Source organism: Ursus maritimus, unplaced genomic scaffold (genome assembly GCF_017311325.1).
Source record: "Ursus maritimus isolate PB19 unplaced genomic scaffold, ASM1731132v1 scaffold_15, whole genome shotgun sequence".
NCBI lineage: Eukaryota > Metazoa > Chordata > Mammalia > Carnivora > Ursidae > Ursus > Ursus maritimus.
The window spans coordinates 276,311-295,392 of NW_024423897.1; the positions used below are offsets into that span (position 1 = coordinate 276,311).

At 52.7% G+C, this 19,082-nt stretch overlaps 2 protein-coding genes and 1 long non-coding RNA gene across 4 annotated transcripts; 2 read left to right on the forward strand and 1 right to left on the reverse strand.

Annotated features, from left to right (window-relative positions):
- The first annotated feature begins 367 nt into the window (after window positions 1-367).
- Window positions 368-9,305, forward strand: LOC103664448. 2 transcript variants are annotated; one of them, XR_569024.2, is made up of 3 exons: window positions 368-428; window positions 4,726-4,922; window positions 9,191-9,305. It is a non-coding gene; the product is annotated as an uncharacterized LOC103664448 (long non-coding RNA). The 2 variants fall into 2 exon arrangements; XR_005834808.1 differs by lacking the exon at window positions 9,191-9,305 and adding an exon at window positions 8,444-8,502.
- Window positions 9,306-10,889: 1,584 nt separating this feature from the next.
- On the forward strand, window positions 10,890-15,348 carry MXD3 (MAX dimerization protein 3). The gene is made up of 6 exons (XM_040630249.1): window positions 10,890-11,342; window positions 11,619-11,724; window positions 12,372-12,401; window positions 12,530-12,644; window positions 14,629-14,812; window positions 14,887-15,348. The coding sequence occupies exons 1-6, from the start codon at window positions 11,273-11,275 to the stop codon at window positions 15,000-15,002; spliced, it is 621 nt and encodes a 206-aa protein (XP_040486183.1). The 5' UTR covers window positions 10,890-11,272; the 3' UTR covers window positions 15,003-15,348.
- A 263-nt stretch (window positions 15,349-15,611) lies between these two features.
- PRELID1 (PRELI domain containing 1) lies at window positions 15,612-18,965 on the reverse strand. Its single transcript, XM_008692324.2, has 5 exons — window positions 18,723-18,965; window positions 17,942-18,167; window positions 16,581-16,694; window positions 16,391-16,469; window positions 15,612-16,160 (listed from the first exon to the last, which is right to left on the reverse strand). Exons 1-5 carry the CDS (start codon window positions 18,812-18,814, stop codon window positions 16,012-16,014), a joined length of 660 nt encoding a protein of 219 aa, XP_008690546.1. The 5' UTR covers window positions 18,815-18,965; the 3' UTR covers window positions 15,612-16,011.
- Window positions 18,966-19,082: the final 117 nt, after the last annotated feature.

Consider the following 19,082-nt stretch of genomic DNA (forward strand, 5'->3'; position numbering starts at 1 on the left):
CTTTTCTTTGCGGTGTGAAATGTGGTTGATTTCTGTAGGTAGGCTTGTGCATTGAGATTATGTAATTAGTTCTCAGAGGTAGAACTTGGTGTGTCTACGTTAGATCAGCCTTATTCTGTTGTCTGGGTATTTTTTACTCTTCTTTTTCATGGTTTGTGTGATTGATAAAAACCAACTGAGGGTATTTGTTTTTGATATTGTTGTTTTCAATAACTTTATGCATAACATACATAGCTGGTATTTTTCACTTTATTTTTTTAAAGATTTTATTTATTTATTTGAGAGAGCGTGCGTGCGTTCACGTGCAAGCACAGAGGCAGAGGAAGATGCAGAGGACCCGATACAGGACTCGATCCCAGGACCCTGAGATCACGACCCAAGCTGAAGGCAGACACTTAACCAACTGAGCCACCCAGGCGTCCCATATGGTGGGTATTTTTTAATGCTTTTTTTTCTGAGAGGCACATGAGAAAGTGCTTGATGTTTTTCTTGATCTGTCTCTAATCTTTAGTTTACCAGGTTATACTGTACAAAATGGAATAAAGCACTATTTCTTTTTTTGTTTGTTTTAAGATTTTATTTATTTGACAGAGAGAGAGTGCGCGGATAAGCAAGGGGAGCGGCAGGCAGAGGGAGAGGGAGAAGCAGGCTCCCCACTGAGCAGAGAGCCCAGGACCCTGGGATCCTGACCTGGGCCCAAGGCAGACACTTAATCGTCTGAGCCCCTCAGGCGCCCAGAGGAATGAAGCACTATTTGATACCTTGTTCCAACTGAATTAAATCAGTCATTATTAAGGAAAAATAGCTGTTGGGAGATCATGTAGATTATAGGCTAACAAGTCATCAGGAGGTCTTACTAAGATGATGATTCTTTGGAAATATGACGTATTGACCTGCCTTGTCTATGAAACCACCCAGAGTAGTGGTTAAATGTTAAACTGTCTGTACCATGTTGCCGTCCTTTAAATTTTTTTTTGTAAAATATACATAAATTGTATGCATAATACATAAAATTGACCATTTTGACCATTTTTAAGTGTAAGCTCAGTGACATTAAGTATATTCATAATTTTGTGCAACCATTACCACCGTCCGTGTCCACAACTTTTGCATCTTCCCCAACTGAAACTCTACTCATTAAACACTAACTCGCATTGCTTCCTCCCCACGGCCCCTGGTCACCTCTGTTCCACTCTGTCCCTGAATTTGCCTATTCTAGATACCTCAAATATTAGTGTAGTCATGTAATATTTGTCCTTTTGTGTCCGGCTTAGTTCACTGAGTGTCATGTTTTCGAGGTTAGGGTTAGGGTTTCAGTGTCCTCAGGTTATCGCGTCTCAGTACAGCATGGCCAAACGGTATTTCATCGTGTGGATGTACCGCATTTTATCCGTCTGCTGATGGACACTTGGGTTGCTTGTACCTTTGGCTGGCATGAATAGCGCGGCGATGACCACGGGGACAAGTGTGCTTGCGTCCCTGCCTTCAGCTCTTTGTACCGCGGAGTAGAATTGCTGAGTCACACGGTGATTCTATGTTTAACTTTTTGAGGACCTGCCAGACAAGTGGCTTTACTTCCCATGGTGCTGTCAGCCCAGAGTCCACCCTCCTTCCTGCCAGGCTGTCACTAGATAAGCTGACTCGTGACCCTGCCTGTGCCCAACTGTGTGTCCCTCACTTAGGGCCGTTCAGTACTCTGAACACCTGTGGATAGGTGCTCCACGGAGCCTGCCTATTGCTCATTTGATGACCCGTGAAGTCCAAGCCTGTGGGCGTAAAGAGATCACTTTCTGGCAAGTCAGGCACACTGGCAAACTTGGGGATCTTGGAAGGAAGATCCAAGGAAGGAAGGAAGGAAGGAAGGAAGGAAGGAAGATGACGCCCGTTTAAAGTTTCTGTCTGTGAAACCTGGTAGCAGCCAGTGTGATAGCCCTTAGGTCCTGAATGCAAAGTGGAGAGCTCGAATGCAAATCGAAGACCTTAAACAGACTTCTGGCAGAATAGAAGTTGTAAAAACTGTGACCCTTGGGGCTTTACCAAGCCCCAGCCACAGTGCCAATGTCGAATTTGTCAACCATCCAAGGAAGTCTGTCCGTGTTAAAGAACAAGTCCTGTGTCACCCCTGTACAAAAAGCTTGCCAGATAGCACTGCACATCAGAACGGCTCTACAGACTCAAACACAGCGGAGCTTTTCGTGTCGTTGGTGGCACTTGTAGTTCCCTGACATCTTCTCGGATGAGAGGTTGGCTTCTCCAGGAACAGCGGCGGTGGTGGTTGAGTCTGTGTAGGCGTACCGTGTTTTAGTGCTTCACTTTATTGTTTTTTGCAGATACTCTGTTTTTTAGAAATTGAAGGTTTGTGGCAACCCTGTGTTGAACAAGTCTATTGGGGTGATTTTTCCAGCAGTGTTTGCTCACTTTCTGTCTCTGCGTCACATTTTGGTAATTCTTGCAATATTTCTAGTTTTTTTCATTATTTGTGAACTTAATTGATATATGTTGTGTGTGTTTTTTTAAATAATTTTTATTTTGTCGTACTAGTCACCATGCAGTACATCCCCAGTTGTTGATGCACTGTTCCATGATTCATTACTTGCGTGTTGTGCGTGATCTGACTGCTCAACCGACTGCCCTGTCTTTCCCCCTCTCTTCGGGCCTCCCTGTTCCCACAGACACAACGGTCTTGAGGAGAGGCCAGTTAATTCTGCAGTAGCCTCTTAGTGCTTAAGTGAAAGGAAGAGTCTCACATCTCTCACTTAAAATGAAAAGCTAGAAATGATTAAGCCGAGTGAGGAAGAGGTGCTGAAAGCCAGGCCTTGTGTGCTGAGCAGTCAGCCAGGTTGTAAATGCAAAGGGAAAGTTCTTGAAGGAAACGGAAAGTGCTGCTCCAGTGAACACACAAATGATAAGAAAGTGAAACAGCCTTATGACCGATCTGAAGAACGTCTGAGTGGTCTGCACAGAAGATCAAACCAGCCACCACATTCCCTTCAGCCAAGGCCTAAACAAGAGCTAGGCTCTTACTCTCTTCAACTCTTTGCAGGCGGGAGGGGGTGAGGAAGCTGCAGAAGGAAAATGTGAAGCTGGCAGAGGTGGTTCTTGAGATTTGAGAAAGGAAGCCGTCTCCAGAACCTACGAGTGCAGGGTGAGGCGGCAGGTGCCGCTCTGGGAGCTGCGGGTTATCCGGAGGTGCGGCGGAGAGAAGGCCTGAGGGCGGCCGCACACACGACAGACCTCCGGTGCGCCCCGGCGGCCTTCTGCTGGACACGCTGCTGTCTCGGACGTGCATCGCTAGCAGGGAGCAGTCGGCGTCTGGCTTCGAAGCTGCAGGGGACGGGCTGACTCTTGGTAGGGGCTAGTAGCGCAGGTGACTTTCAGCGTCAGCCAGTACGCACTTCGTGTTCCAGAAATCCTGAGGGCCGTTGAGAGAAGTATGCTAGAGCTTCTCCGTCTGTGCTCTGTAACAGGCGGCGTGGGGAGCCGCCCTTCCAGCCCTATTGATGGGACGCGCTCCGTGCGGGTCCGTGAGATTGCAGGAGCTCCTTCAGGTCCTTAGTTGGCTGGACCGCGGCCCCATACGCAGCCTGCTGGAATTTATGGCGAAAGCCTGTGAGTGCCACCTAGTGGCAATTGCTGGGATTTGCGACTAGAAAATTCCCATTTGAGAGAGTTACTACTGGACTTGGAGATTTTCCCTGTGATTGAAGGACATAAAATAACCTTGAAACTTGAACTACCCACAATGCCTTGGGTGATGTTGGGGAAATGCTTTAATGGGGAGGGTAATGCCCAGAAGTATTCCATCATAAATGGAAATGGTTTAGACAGGAACAGGTCACCAGGAGAGTGTGAGGAAGTGCTCATGAGTGGGAGCCCCTTTTCCCCCAAGTCTGGCTCTGGAGCCCCGTGAGCAGCTGTTGGACGCTACGGCTACTGAGCCACTCAGGCAGTGCCCCATGAAAAGCTTTTCATCGACCAACAAAGTTGTTGGTTTCTGGAGGGCAGTTCCACAGTAGATGGACAGTTTTCTGTCCAGGAGTCCACTACTCTGATGAAGAAGGTCAAAACAGATCAGTGGGCCAAATTGTGTGCTGTTTTTCTAGCAATGATGGAAGGATTGAACAAGGGTAAAAGCCCCTGTATTTGGCTTTTTCCTGACTTATAGGCAGTGGCCACATGTATGTGGCAAATCAGACTGATGCTGGTAAGCCTGGCAGGGAGCGGGGCTGTGGACCAATGGCTCCTGACAAGAGCAGACAGTCACTCTGGCCTGGGCATAGCCTGTTCTGTGGTAGATATAAATGCTCAGGGTAAAATCAAAGAACTGGAAGAGAAGCTGCTAGAAATGCATGGACTGTCAGGTCACTTCTCTTCAGCAAGGAGCACATTTTGTAACCCATAGTGTCCAACGGTGGACGACAGAAGGTTATACTTCTCAGAGGAATGGTTTGATGGAGAATTGGAACAGGGAGTTGAAACACTTTTTAAAAAATCTGAAATGGGGAATAAAGGCATGAAGGGCTGGCTTACACACGTCCGTGAGTGTGTGCTCACATTCAACATAAGGCCAAGAGAAAGCTCCCACAGACAGCTTCTTCTGCTTTTTCAGGAGGAGGGTGGATTTGGAGAAGAGGTGATGGGAAGGATGCTGGTATCACTATACTTTTCTGTTTTTTCCCCACCTCACCTCAATTTCCTTTGTCCTACCTGATGCTGTGGCCTCAGGACCAGGGCTGCAGCCGCGGGTGCCAGAAGAAGAGGCGGTCCCTGAAAAAGAAACTGTAGCTTTCAACCTTTACGTCGCGATTCCTAAGGGTCTGAAGCATACGTTGTGCCTTCACCCCATCTGGCAGAATTGGGGTGCCACTGAGCGTAGCTGTATTGCAGAGCGGTCTGGACAACTCACCTTAGTTCTGCACCCGGTAATCATCCCCCCATCCCCGCCCGTCCCAATGGAAGAGGCCTGAGGGGGGCGTATGCTAGACCAGCACAGTGGCCAAACCTAACACCGCTTCCAAAAATAGAAAAGTTAGGGTCTAAATGGAGAAGAGGAGGAATGGTAACTGAGGGCCAAGGAATGAGTGAGTGGCTTGTGCCATGAGAGTGTGGCAATATGGCATTGGTGCCTGGGGAGAGGCTCAGAGCCAGATGCTGTCTCTGAGCTCAGTGACACCAGGTGCCTGAAAGGGCAAAGACTCATGTTGCTGTGAGACCACTCTTACTTTTGAAACCTAAAAAAAATTGGGAGTCTGCAAACCTAAATGGCATCACTCTGGGGGACATTTCTTCCTTTCTTTTCTTTTCTTTTCTTTTCTTTTTTCTTTCTTCTTTCCTCCCTCCCTCCCTCCTTCCTTCCTTCCTTCCTTCCTTCCTTCCTTCCTTCCTTCCTTCCTTCCTTCCTTCCTTCCTGATTTTATTTATTTATTTGACAGAAAGACAGCGAGAGAGGGAACACAAGCAGGGGGAGCGGGAGAGGAAGAAGCAGGCTCCCAGCCGAGGAGCCCCATGCAGGGCTTGATCCCAGGACTCTGGGATCACGCCCTGGGCCGAAGGCAGACGCTTAACGACTGAGCCACCCAGGCGCCCCAACTCTGGGGGACATTTCGGTCACACAGTGTGATGATGGACGGGACAAGTTGTTAATGGCTGAGTGGGACTCTAGTAATGTGCCAGAGCTTTTCAGGACACATCTCCCGGCACACTGCAATAGGGTATAGTATGGCCTTGTTTCAGTATTGGTATTCATAGTCAAATGTATTGGGAAATTGAGTCAAAGCCCCCTCAGGGAGCACTGGGATGGCTCAGTCGGTTAAGCATCGGACTCTTGGTTTCAGCTCAGGTCATGACCTTGGGGTCCTGAGATCGAGCCCTGCGTTGGGCTCTGTGCCTCCTCAGGAAGTAACACAGATGGAAAATGACTGTCCTAAGAAAGCACTGGACTTACCTCACCTCACCGTCAGCTCATTTCTTGTTTTTAATTAATTAATTTGAGAGAGAGTGAGCGCATGAGGAGGGAGGGGGAGCCAGGCAGAGGGAGAGGGAGAGAGACAATCTCTAGCAGACTCCCCACTGAACAAGGGAGTCTGATGTGGGACTTGATCCCACGACCCTGAGATCATGACCTGAGCTGAATCAAGAGTTGGACACTTAACTGACTGAGCCCCCCAGGTGCCCCAGCGTCGGCTAATTTCTAAGCTGAATAGCTCCGCACCAGTTTATCATAAGGTGCGAAGGGGGAAATAAGTAGGACAAAACTATCACACTGCACGTCCTGGCGTTATAGGCTTTATATTAGTTGCTTCTTTGAATCTGTCCCTACTTGCACACTAGCCCCTCCAAATGTGAGGGAGCGTGATTATTTTGCTGTAAGAGTCTTGGCCAAAGACAGAGGTGGCATTTAACTTGACTGCAAAAGAGGCCTCTGTCTTCTCTCCTCAGCTCTTGGAAGATGATCTTTGCCCAGAGGCCTTGGGCTAGCCAGCGAATGACAGTATGATTTAAGGTGGGCTTTGGGGCACATGATATCGTCCAGTGGAGACTTGAGATCAACCACGTGGGCGCTCCATTAATCATGCCCATGGCATGGAGCTTCAAAAACGGAGTATGGAGTCTTGGAATAGCCTCCCTAGTACACGGTACTCTGTGTAACTGTCATGCATCAATACTGGGAAAGGAACACATCCTAAATGCATGGGGAGAGAGAATAGTAGCAGTCCTGCGTCTCATAGCTCCCAGACTCAAGAACTGCTTTCCTTGGCCAGTCTTAATCTGTGCCCCTTCCCTGTAATGTGCTGTATAATACAGTGCGTGCAGTGTGTATTTTCGATTTGAGTGGGTTCTGTGAGTCCTAGCAAATCACCCTCAGCCATTGTCTTAGGGATCCCCTGGACTTGCAGTTGGTGTAAGAATGACTGTGTTCACTTTTACTGTATATTTGGCTAAATTCCTCACAGATCCCTACTCAAGAGGAATCCAAATCATAAGCCCTTTGCTCTAACTGCCAAATAGGTAAGGACTTGCTTGGTCTCTCAGGAAAATAAATGAAACAAATACACACACAGAGACACACACACACACACTTTGATATATTCTCTCTTTACTCCTTTTTATGTTCTAGAATCAAAAATTATAGGGGCGCCTGGGTGGCACAGCGGTTAAGCGTCTGCCTTCGGCTCAGGGCGTGATCCCGGTGTTGTGGGATCGGGCCCCACATCAGGCTCCTCTGCTATGAGCCTGCTTCTTCCTCTCCCACTCCCCCTGCTGTGTTCCCTCTCTCGCTGGCTGTCTCTACCTCTGTCAAATAAATAAATAAAATCTTAAAAAAAAATTATAAAGCACATTTTCTTTCTTTCATGTCTTTTTTTTTTTTTAAGATTTTATTTATTTATGTGACAGAGAGACAGCCGGCAAGAGAGGGAACACAGCAGGGGAGTGGGAGAGGAAGAAGCAGGCTCCCAGCAGAGGAGCCCGATGTGGGACTCGATCCCGGAACGCCGGGATCACACCCTGACCCGAAGGCAGACGCTTAATGACTGCGCTACCCAGGCGCCCCTATTTCTTTCATGTCTTACAATCAAGAGAAAACACAGTCAATAGAAGTTCCAGGGGCGCCTGGGTGGCTCAGTCACTTAAGTGCCCAGCCCTTGGTTTTGGCTCAGGTCATGATCTCATGGGTCATAGGATGGAGTGGGGCTCCATGCTCAGCAGGGAGTCTGAGATTCTCTCGCCCTCTGCCCTTCCCCCTGCTTGCACGTGTTCTCTCCCTCTCCCTCTCTCTCTCTCTCTCTCTCAAATAAATAAATCTTTTTAAAAAAATAGAAGTTCTACAAAAAACCCAAATTACTGGAATTAGCAGATAAGGACGTAAACTATCATAAATATATGAAATAATTTATGGGAAAAGAATAATAATGGGAGAGAGAAGGGGTGTGAGTTGAAGAGTATCTTTCAAAAATTCTTGTCTATCCAGAACCTCCGAATGTGCCCTAATTTAGAAATAGAGTCTTTAACAGATGTAATTAGGTAAGTTAAAATGAGGTCCTAATATTGGGCCCTAAATCCAGTGACTGGTGTCCTTATAAGAAAGGGAAATTTGGACCCAGAGAGACACAGGGGAGAAGGCCTTGTGAAGCTAGAGGCAGAGATTGAAGTGATACATCTCCATGCCGAGGAATGCCAAGGACTGCTGCCAGCCACCAGCAGTGAGGAGAGAGGCCTGGAACAGACTGTCCCCCAGAACTGCCAGATGGGACTAACCCTGCTGACCACTGAGTTTGGACTTTTGGCCTCCCGAACTGCGAGAGACTACCTTTCTGTGTTTCTAAGCCATCATTTTATAGAACTTTTTTATAACCCTAGGAAATTAATACATGAGGTAGTGAGATATTCTGGGATATGGATAGAAAACTTTTTTTTAAAAAGATTTTATTTATTTATTTGACAGAGATAGAGACAGCCAGCGAGAGAGGGAACACAAGCAGGGGGAGTGGGAGAGGAAGAAGCAGGCTCATAGTGGAAGAGCCTGATGTGGGGCTCGATCCCATAACGCCAGGATCACGCCCTGAGCCGAAGACAGACGCTTAACGACTGAGCCACCCAGGCGCTCCTGGGTAGAAAACTTAAAAAAAAAAAAAGACGAAATGGAAATTCTGGATCTGAAAAATACAGTGCCTAAAGTAAAAACCACAATGGATGGGCTAAACACCAAGTTGGACTTCACAAAAGAAAGAATAAGCAAACTTGAAGACAACTAAACAGAACTTACACTGAAGCAGAGAGATTAAAAAAACAACAACAACAAAACCACACACTTGAAAACATGAACACCATCGCTTAGCATTGATATATTCTCGGACTGGGAAGGATACATGAAACTGGGATCAGAGTTAAGAGGAGGAAGAAAATAGGGCAGGAAAAAATATTTGAAGAAATAAAGACTGAAAGACTTTCCAGAAACTCACAACATTCTAAGCAAGACAAGCACAAAGCAATCACATCCAGGTGTATCATAGCCAAAGATGAAGAGAAAACTTACAAGTAGATAGAGGAAAAAGACACATCCTCCTCCGTCCTCCCCACCTGCCCTGCTTCCTGGGATTTGTTGCTTCCCGTTCCCCTGGCTGGGAACCCTGACCCCTATCCACAAGAGGCCTTGAGGCCAAGCTGACCTGAGTCTCCGTGCTGTTCCTAGCTCCAGTTCTACCTGTGGCAGCTCCTAGGACGAAGTCCACTTCTCGGTGTGGTCACTCTCTGCGCCTGCACTGTGTGGATGCCGACTTTAGGGAAATAAAATTGGGAATTCATTCACATGGCTTGTGACGGCCTTTCTTCAGACATAACTGATTGTGGGTGGAGATTTGGAAGACCAATACGCCTGTAGTGGGCTTGTCCGCCACGTCGGCCTCCTTTTGGCCCGCCTACATTCTTTTCTGCCTCAGGCCTTTGCACCTTTTGTTCCTGGGGCTGCGGTTCTCCTACAGACCTCTACAAAGATAACACTTGTTCATCCACTTCCTCAGGAAAGCCTTCTCTGCCCTCCCTGATTAGGACAAATGCTCCGTAGGACTTGGCTTCGTGTTGTGACTTTTCCTATGAGGACCTGTCAGAACTGTAACTCCGTTGTGTGATTACTGTGTCCATCATGTCCCCCCTTGCCTGTGAGCTCTGCAAAGGCAGGAACCCTATGTGGTTTTGCCCATTTTGTATTCTCCAGTCCTGGGCACAGAGCCTGGGATCCAGGAACTGCTCTGCTAATATCTTGTGAGTGAACGGATGGGTGAATGGGTGGATGGTTCCAGGCAGCAGTTTGGCTGAGTATGTCAGTGGTTCCTCTGGGAGTGACTCTTAGAGAAACCCAACTGACTGCCATATATCATGTATTTCCCAGGTGTCTCTTAATACAGAATCTAGTCCCTCTTAGCCATTTCACACTCAGCCCCTGCCTGGCTCTCTAGAATGCTCTCCACCCTGTAGCAGCTGCTTTCATCTTCCTGCCTCCACCCGTAGACTCACTGTTCCCGCAGGTGTGGCCACACCTACTGGTGCTACCCTTAGAAGTCACTGCATATACTCCTTTGGGAGACTAAAAAATCATGTGAAAGAAGTGCTCGTGGACTCAGGCAACCCGGGGTTCTGTGGGGGGAAGAATCCTGCCTCTGGTTGCCCTGGCCTCAGAAGTCAGCAGCTGCAACCTACTGGGCAGGGATGGGCAAGGGCTCTGATCCTGCGACAGTGCTGTTGTCACAGGGCTTCCTGAACATACAGGAGGGAGGTCACTTCCCGAGTCACCAGCTGAGAAGCAGCGGGGACAGGAGAGGAACCCAAGTCCGTGGGCTCCAGAACCCAGGGCTCCCTAGCAAGCTAGTTCGCCTGCTTCTAGAGTGTGGCCTGGCTTGGGAAAGTGGTACCCTACCGACAGTCTCATAGCAACATTAGCTTCCCTGCAGGTGAGGAGCCGCCGCCAGGAAACTATTCCCCTTCGCCACAATAGGAAGCTGAGGCCCAGTGGGGCCATACGGGGGCAGATGGCAGGCTGGCGAGGGCACGGACCCTCGAGCATAGGAGCTGGATCCGCGCCCCCTCCCCCAGCGCCTGCGCACTGCAGCTCTGTTCCCTGCCCAACCCCGCCCCGATCGCCCGGGTTTTCAAATTTGAAACCTGCTCGTTTTCCCGCCTGAACGTGTTGACCAGCGGAGGGAGAGGGCGGGGCCGCTTGCAGCCAATAGTGCCTCAGAAGCTCTCCGCCCCGCCCTGAAGGTGACGGCAGCCAGCCGCAGGAGGCCGCGGGCAAATGGGCGAGGGTGCCCGCCGGCCCCGCCTCTGCGGCGCCCACGTGCAGCGACCGAGCTGGGGCCTCCCTCCCGGAGACCAAGGGCCCCGAGTACCATTTTAGGTGCAGAGCCTTCTCTATCAGCTTGGGGCTGGAAAACTGAGGCCCTGATATACTAAGCAGTAGGCGCGGGTCGCTGAGCGAAATGGGCAAGACGGGGGCCCCTCCAGCCGGGGGATTCACTCAAAGGCTGGGCCTGGAATCGGCGCCCGTGGCAGCCCCGGGTGTCTGAGGGAGTGGGCGGGCTCGTGGAGGTGGTCTTCTCTTCCCTGGCCCCTTTCCAGGGGGCGGGGCCAAGGGCTGGGCCGTCCCAGGGGCGGGGTGTCCCAGGGGCGGGACCGGCCCCTGTGTTTGTTGCACCGTGTCAGTTACATTGTAACAAAAGTGGTGCAGCCGCTCTTCGGGCCGGCACCCTAGGCCCGCCTGCCGCCAGCTGTCCCCGACATGGAACCCGTGGCCAGCAATATCCAGGTCCTGCTGCAGGCGGCCGAGTTCCTGGAGCGCCGTGAGAGAGGTGAGGAAGAACTCTTGGCCGGACTCCAGACGGCAACCCCGCTGACACAGGCCTGGGCTGGAATTGGCTCCCAACGAGGAGGATGCATGAATGGCTTTAGGCAGTAGCCCCGGGGCACCCCGCCCTCAACTGGGGGGGAGGGGTCCCCGGGCAGTCGGACTGGGAGGGGTTGGGGAAATGGCCCTGGCGCCCAAAGCCCTTCCCTGACCGTGCCTTCCCAGGGGCGCCTGCTGGGACCAGCCCCAGCCTGAAGCGGGCTGGGGCTCTCTCTGGCAGAAGCCGAGCATGGCTACGCGTCCCTGTGCCCGCTCCGCAGTCCAGGCCCAGTCTACAGGAGGAGGAAGCGATCCCCCCAAGCTTCTGGCGCGCCGGACAGTGGGCGGTGAGGAGGGCTGGGGATGGTGGGGAGAGGAGGGGGGATGGGTGCCATCCCTCATGGGGCCTCACCTTTGCCCACTTCCTCCTTGCTGCTTGTACCTCTGGGCCAGGTCCCCTACTCTGGAGGCAGTTCAGACCTCTCCTGCCATCTCACGGCCCTCTGTTCAATAGTCCAAGACTATTTCTTGAGCACCCGTTATGTGTCAGAAACTATGAACAAGAGACTTTAGGGTCTTCCTTCCACTCACACTCTTGCACTCTGCATCTCCACTCAGTTTCCCCCACAGACTTCTCTTTTCTCTTCTCAACCCTTTGCACATGCTAATCCCTTCAAGTTTAATGCCTCTCCTTCCACTACCCCAAGTTGGGTAGCATGTTTCTGGCCCGGCTCAAGTGTCACTTCTGTCCAGGAAGCCCTTCCTGACTGCTGGTAGAGGGCCCCGTCTGGCCCCCACAACCACCCAGGCAGGCTTTTCAGCATTTGGCACGGCGTCTCTGCCTCTGTCTGCGGACTCCAGTGCTCAGGACTGGCACAAGTCCCCACATTAGGCGAGTTTGAGGCCCACATCTATAGTGGATGTTAAGCCCCTGGGACTGAAGGTGTGGGTACTAGCTGACACCCCCTCACCCCATCCTCCCTGGCATTGGCAGGTCTGTGCACAATGAGCTGGAGAAACGCAGGTGAGTCCCAGCTTTGCCCTGACAGCATCGGGCCCCAGGAACCATCTCCCTCTGGCCTTCCCTCCCCTGTTGTCCCTCTGGCCAGCAAGGCTGGGCTGGCACTGCCCTCCAGACCCCTTCCCCCGCAGGAGGGCCCAGCTGAAGCGGTGCCTGGAGCAGCTAAAACAGCAGATGCCCCTGGGGGCTGACTGTGCCCGCTACACCACGCTGAGCCTTCTGCGCTGGGCCAGGATGCACATCCAGGTAAGGAGCTATGTGGAACTGCGGAGAGGCCCCAGCTGTGTGACATGGGACAGTTCTCTGTGCCTTTAGCTTCCATTTGCATCAAGTAGGAAGAAAAGCAGAAAACTCAAGAGGATTGTTCTGAGGCTTAAGTGAGTTTGCCCAATAAATGTTCACAGTTATTATAGCTATTATCACTTCAGTCCTAACTGTGACAAGTCACTCAGCCTCTCTGGACTTTGTTTCCCCCTCTGTACAGAGGGGCATGGCTGTTGAAAATATTCTGTGTCACATGTCACTGCAGAGGTTTCCACTCTCCCATCCTTCCAAGGCCTCCTGTTCTGAGCCATCTATTCTGATGCCATTTTGGGAGGCAGTCTGAGAGTCCAGGAGAGGGGAAGGACAGAGGAAGCCCGTCACCCCTCCTCTCAGCACCCTTCTGCTTCCTGGGCTAAGCTCAGTGCCCCCTGGTGGACAGGAGTGGGGTGTGCCAGCTCAAGCCCCATGCAGCCCCAGATTGCGGGGGTTGGGGGGGCTAGAAGTGGCCTCGGAAACAATAGAGGCCTTTTCCTGCCCTCCTGGAGGAAGAAATGGAGGCACAGCCGGGCCAAGGACTGAGCAGCACAGCTAACAAGAGGCACAGTCATAACTCAGGCCCAAGTCCCCTGGCTTGCAGTTTCCTTCGACAAGTGTTTGAGCACCTGTTCCGCCAGGCCCTGTTCTAGGCACCAGGGGCTGTGGTAGACACAGTTCCATGTGCTACGCAGCAAGTAAATCACGGTGCAGGGCCTGTCAGCACTGCCCCAAGAGTGCCTGCTCCCCTCATTGTGCTGAAGAACACCCTGGCCCATTTCTCACATGGAGCTTGCCTAGCCTGGTTCTGGAGGGATGATGTGTGCCCCTTGGGTGCTGGCTGCCCCACGGGCAGAACCTGGGGAATGCTTTCTTGAAGCCCTATCACCCCTCTCCTGGACTACCTGGCCCCCTCTGGGCTGTCCTCCACCTTGCCTTCCAATGTAATTTGCAGCATTCAGATTTGTCCAGGTCGGTCTCCTGCTGGAAACCTTCCGTGGCTCCTGACAGGACAGTCTCAGATCCTTCCTTACTTCCTGTAAAACTGTAGGCCCTTCACAGCCCAGGCCTTGGCACTGTCTGCTTTTGGTCTCTTATCTTCCCATGCCCCACCAGAAAAGCTGAATTCTCCGTGATCTTCCCAGGTTCCCTCTGTTTGGTTGCTGCTTCTTTCCCCATCTTTGGCTAGGCAGCTCTTACTCATCCTTCTATACCCAGTACAAATGTTCCCCTGCTCAGTTCTCCCCTTCTTGTTGACTGAACACAGGCTTCTGCCCACCAAGGGCTCTGGTGGGAGGACCCTTGGCCCTCCAGTCCCTGGACCCCAGGCTGGCAGAGCTTGAGGGGGATTAATGTGCTAAAGCTCTGCGGTTCCTGGGAAGGTCTTAACCAGGAGTTACAAACTGGTAGGCTTTGTTTGGTCTATAGATTTCTAAAAATTTAAATTAGCTGGCAGCACTTAAAAGGACATTTGACATGAAAAAGTCTTTCAGCTTTTCTTAAACAAAATCGGGGAATGTGGCAGCACCGGGCCTGTCTCTATATGGCTGTAACCGGCTAGAACCTACAGGGAGGGGGCCACCTCACTGAGCCGTAGTGCCCACTTGCCGCCGTGCCTCAGTCCTCCCCGATCTCTGCTGCTTGCCACGGAAGAAAGCCTCGTGTCACCTGACTAGGCCCTGATGGCCTTTAAGATCGCGGTGCCGTCCCCAGCTCATCAAGCCGCCTGCTCACAGGCCATTTACGCGGAACCAGAGAGCAGGAGGGCTGGCCTCCTGGAGCGTGTGGGAACAGCCCTCTGGGGCGCAGGCGCTTCAGCCTTGTCTGGAGCAGGCGGTCACCAGGTGGCCACGGCCGCTTCTGAGTGGTGTTGGGGGGAGGCCCGAGCCTCCAGGCAGCTGACCCCGGGCGCTTGCTCCCTTGGGACCCGCAGAAGCTGGAGGAGCAGGAGCAGCAGGCGCGGCGGCTCAAGGAGAAGCTGCGCAGCGAGCAGCAGAGCCTGCGGCGGCAGCTGGAGCGGCTCCGGGGGCTGGCAGGGCCAGGCGAGAGGGAGCGGCCGCGGGCAGACAGCCTGGACTCCTCGGGTCTCTCCTCCGAGCGCTCCGACTCAGACCAAGGTGAGTGGCCGGAAGCCAAGGGCTTGCGTGGGCGGAGTGGGCCAGGTCTCCTGACCGGACCCCTCCCTGCGCAGAGGAGGTGGAGGTGGACGTGGAGAGCCTGGTGTTCGGGGGCGAGGCTGAGCTGCTGCGGGGCTTCAGTGCGGGCCAGGAGCACAGCTACTCACACGGCGGCGGCACCTGGCTATGACCTTCACCGACCCGGAGCGGGCCTCCGCCCGCAGACTGCCCTCGGCTCTGAGCCAGGAGCCCCACAAGCCTCACGGGCTGCTTGGAATGGACTAAAAGGACCCTTACACAGGATGACGCTGGCTGCCGGCAGTCCCTCCTGGGGAGGGGTGCCTGGGTTTCCCCTGAGCCCTGCAGGGCAGGCAGCTTGGGCCTGGGCCACCCTTCCAGGCCACTTTTGTAGCACTTGGCTCTGCCGTCCCCAAGGGGCAGGGGGCCTCTTGGGCCCTCACGTTCCTTCCTAGAGAAGGCCCCCTGGCCTTTGTCCCAGATACTGTACAGTATTTTCATTAAAAGCCTCTTTACTAACTTCCTGTCCATGGTCTTGCCTGATGAAAATGGGGAACTCCCAGCCACGGACAAACTGGAAAAGAGGAAATGAGATCAGTAGCCATGACCGACACCATTCACCGTACTAGGCAGCGTCCTTTTAATCCTCACAGTTGGGGGCTGTCTGGCCCCGTTTCACAGGTGGCACTGGGGCTGAGTACAAGACTTGCCTGAAGCCCGAAGCCAGGAGAGCGTGGAGTCGATTCCAACTAAGGCTTTCTGACTCCAGAGCTAGGGCTGATTGAATTCAAGAACTATTTATTGAGTGCCTGTTTATGTGCTACTGTTCCAGGTACTTGGGACACACACATGAGCACACGACAAAGGTCCCTGCCCTCAGGGAGCTTACAGTCTAGCACTTCCTACCCCTGCACCTGCACACTGTCTGTGACCGTGAGCGAGCCACCGCCCCTGCCCGTGCCCGTCCTCAGCTGCCCGATGCGGGAATCCATAGGCCCGGTTCAGACATGGGGAATGCGCCTGTTGCACTGTTAATGCCAAACAGGACACCCAGCCCCAACCCACCACCCGGACAGTAGAAAGGGCTGGAAGTTGACTTTTAATAATAAAGTACAAAGGGGAAGGGCAGAGGGACTTGAGCCGGGTGGTCAGGTGTCCTACCGCGCCAGGGCCTGGGCTAGCTACACGAAGTGCTGCTGCTGCTGCTGCTGCTTGGTGGCCGCCTTGCTGGCAAGGTCCTTGGCCTTCTCTGTAGCTGCCAGTGCCGTCTCCTTTGCCTTCTCCTTGGCTTCCTTGGCTGTCTCAACGAGGGTTTTGGAAGGGGCCTCACCTGCAGCAAAGGGCAGGGGCTGGCTTCAGAAGATACCAGGAAGACCCACCTCAACACCCCTCCTCCCTGACATTCCTCCTCTTGGGGCCAGGCCCTGTCCAAAGGGTACACCCCAGGGTACAGATGAGGGGTCCCAGGCTTAGAGTGGGGTGGTGACAGCTGTAGACTCCACACCCGTCAGGGCTACTAGGACTGGACCCCAGCCTCCTTTTGTGCCCAGAGCCTCTCACCTTGCAGCTTGGCCAAGATGTACTCAAAGCCCTTCATAGTCTTGGTCACGTTGCTTTTGAACCGGGCAAGACCAAATTCCTGGCGAAAGAAAAGGAGGAAGGATTCTGAGCTTCCTACTGACCCCTAGCCCAGTCTTCATGCCCAATGCCCGGGGCCCCAAAGCCCCAGCACCCCCACAACGCTGCTCACCTGGACAGCTCTGGAGACACCAAATAAGCTAGAGGAGACCCAGGCTTCCCGGCGGATTTCGGTCCAGCCGCTGTTATCAGAGTTCACACAGTAAACACATCGTTCCTCCACCACCTGTGCAGGGAGTCAGGCCAACCACAATCGTGGGGGAGTCTTTCACTTAATCAACTGCACATGAATTTGATCCCCTGCCTCTTTTTCACAGGGTAAAGCAATAAACTGAAAATCTACTTCTTTTCCTTACTGTATTCCCAACCTTCATTTCAGGAAGAGAGCAAGAAGATAAAAAAGGCCATTTTGCTCTCTAAAACCTCTCCTTTGACCCTTTAAACTAAAAGGCATATAGACTCGGGATCAATAGAGTGTGTGCCAGCTCCACCCTGGCCCTGGACTTTGGTAGCTTTATGTGCAGTGCTTTTAGCCTGCCTTCCACCCACGACAGCGCCTGAGCTCCCTAGCAGGTGAAATAAATATGGAAATCTGGCAAACGTCACAGCTCTCGTTATCTGACAAGTGAACCAGTACTTCCGAGAGCAACACTTAAAAGACATGTCTCACAGCTGGATCACTATCTTCGTAATTTATAAAAAGATTATGCCCTCAGGGCAGTCAGCTGTGAAGCCTTCAGAAAACTCGGGTGGAACATCGAGGTGCCCGCTCACTCTGTGACCTTGCAGGGCACTTCCTCTCGGTACCTCACTTCCCTCTTTGCACAATAGAGAGTAATACCCAGCTCCCAGAGCCACTGTGAAGAAGTCAGCTGAGAAAAAGAATAAGAGCTCTCTGAAATTCTGAGTAAGAGCTTTCAGTATAGTCACATGTGAGAAGATACTGTAGGATGTTCCTTTAACCATGGGTTTTCCAGCTTTTTTATAGGCAAGAAATCATAAGGTATATGAACCTTTCCCCCCAAAATCTCAGGCAAAAACCCATTATGTAAGACAGATATAGTGGAGCTCCTCTAATCATCAGGGGGCAAGGGGCCCAGATCCTCTCCCCTCTGAGGCACAACCTAAGAAACTGCTTATGGATTGATGGATTCCCGTTTGAAAACCACGGCCTCCTTCCCTCAGCATCACTTCTGTGGGCCCAAACTATACGCGTCCCAGGCACAGTGAGGGCGCACTGTATTTAGTATTTGGGACAACTCTGTAAAATAAATGCCCCTTCCCTACAGCATGAATGAGTTAAAAAGTCCACAGACACTTAAGTGGCTACGAAAATCACCCTGAGTTTACGCTCTAGAACTGTCACTCCCCAGTAACCCAAATCTGCCTCAGTCAACAGAAGCTCCTTCACGGCTTCCTAGCCACATGTACCTGGAGCTACTTTTGGGGGACCAACGGGGAGGGTAGTCTCACCATCAGCCGGGCGTGGTTGATGTTCCAGGTGAAGGTGGTCATGGTCTGGTTCTGCGGGTCCACAATAGAATCCTCCAGGATGTACACCGAGTGAGCGACATTGGCAGGAAACAGTCGCTCGGCCCAGCGGGGCATCCTGTTGGTCTTGGTCAGGAGACGCCGGGACAGGAGTTTCTGGTCAGGGGTCACCTCCCGGTGCACTATGTCTTCCGTCAAGACATGTTTGCTGCAAGTATCAGAATGAAGGTGACCCTCGGAAACATGCCGCTGAAAGCCTGTTGGGCTTCCCACCTGGAGCCTCCCTACCCAGAATGGCCATACCTTCCCCAAACTTGCACCGATAGAGTAGTGTGGCTCAGACCTCAACTAGAGTCCCTTGCGACTATCCGAGGGCAAATTCCAACTCCCGCCCTCTTGCTGACCGGATTCCAGCGGGGACTGGACCTCATGATTTATCACACCAGCGGAGAACGCCACACACAGGCAGAAGACTAGGCCAGCGCCGGGATTTCCAACCCCAAGATCCCTCCCAACTGCTGTGCCGCCGCCTCTTCCTGTCTCACCACCCCGAAACGAGAGAACCTTGGACTGGGGCCTCAAGTAAACCACCGCCCAGGCCCAGCCTCCTTCCACTACCTTGCAGGCCTGGCCTGGCCGCTTCTCGGATAGGCCACGGTTCCGAGGATGCCCTACCTCGGACTCGATGTCGATTCTCTCCCGGCCCCACACTTGAATCTCCAAACAGCGAGGGGGCAGGACTGCTCTTTCCAGGGCCACCTACCTATAGGGATTCGGGTACCGCTGCCAGAAGGCAGCGAACACTTGGTCCCAGGAACTCCGGAGCACACTCTGGCCCAGGAAATACTTCACCATCGTCCCGGCCGGGGCGGACTCAGCACCCGCGCAGCATCAGGGGTGCGAAGCCCGGGAGGGGCACGCGGAGGCCGGACCGAGGCTCGGCGCACGCCCGCCAGGCTCGCAGCTCAGTCACCACCGTGCCGCGCCCAAGCAGCCGCCGCCGCCATGAGGAATTGTCGGGCCGCGCGCAACTTCCGGCGCAGCCGCGCAGTACCCACCACTTCCGGCGCCCGCGCACGTGACCCCGCGGCCCCGCCCCCTCACCCTTTACACCGCCCCCTCC

Coding starts and splice junctions, on each gene's coding strand:
- MXD3 (XM_040630249.1), top strand. CDS start 11,273: ATGGAACCCGTGGCCAGCAATATCCAGGTCCTGCTGCAGGCGGCCGAG. Junction 12,402..12,529: donor AATGAGCTGGAGAAACGCAG/GTGAGTCCCAGC, acceptor CTTCCCCCGCAG/GAGGGCCCAGCTGAAGCGGT. Junction 14,813..14,886: donor GCGCTCCGACTCAGACCAAG/GTGAGTGGCCGG, acceptor CTCCCTGCGCAG/AGGAGGTGGAGGTGGACGTG.
- PRELID1 (XM_008692324.2), bottom strand. CDS start 18,814: ATGGTGAAGTATTTCCTGGGCCAGAGTGTGCTCCGGAGTTCCTGGGAC. Junction 16,695..17,941: donor TCAACCACGCCCGGCTGATG/GTGAGACTACCC, acceptor CTCCCTGCACAG/GTGGTGGAGGAACGATGTGT. Junction 16,161..16,390: donor CATCTTGGCCAAGCTGCAAG/GTGAGAGGCTCT, acceptor CCTTTGCTGCAG/GTGAGGCCCCTTCCAAAACC.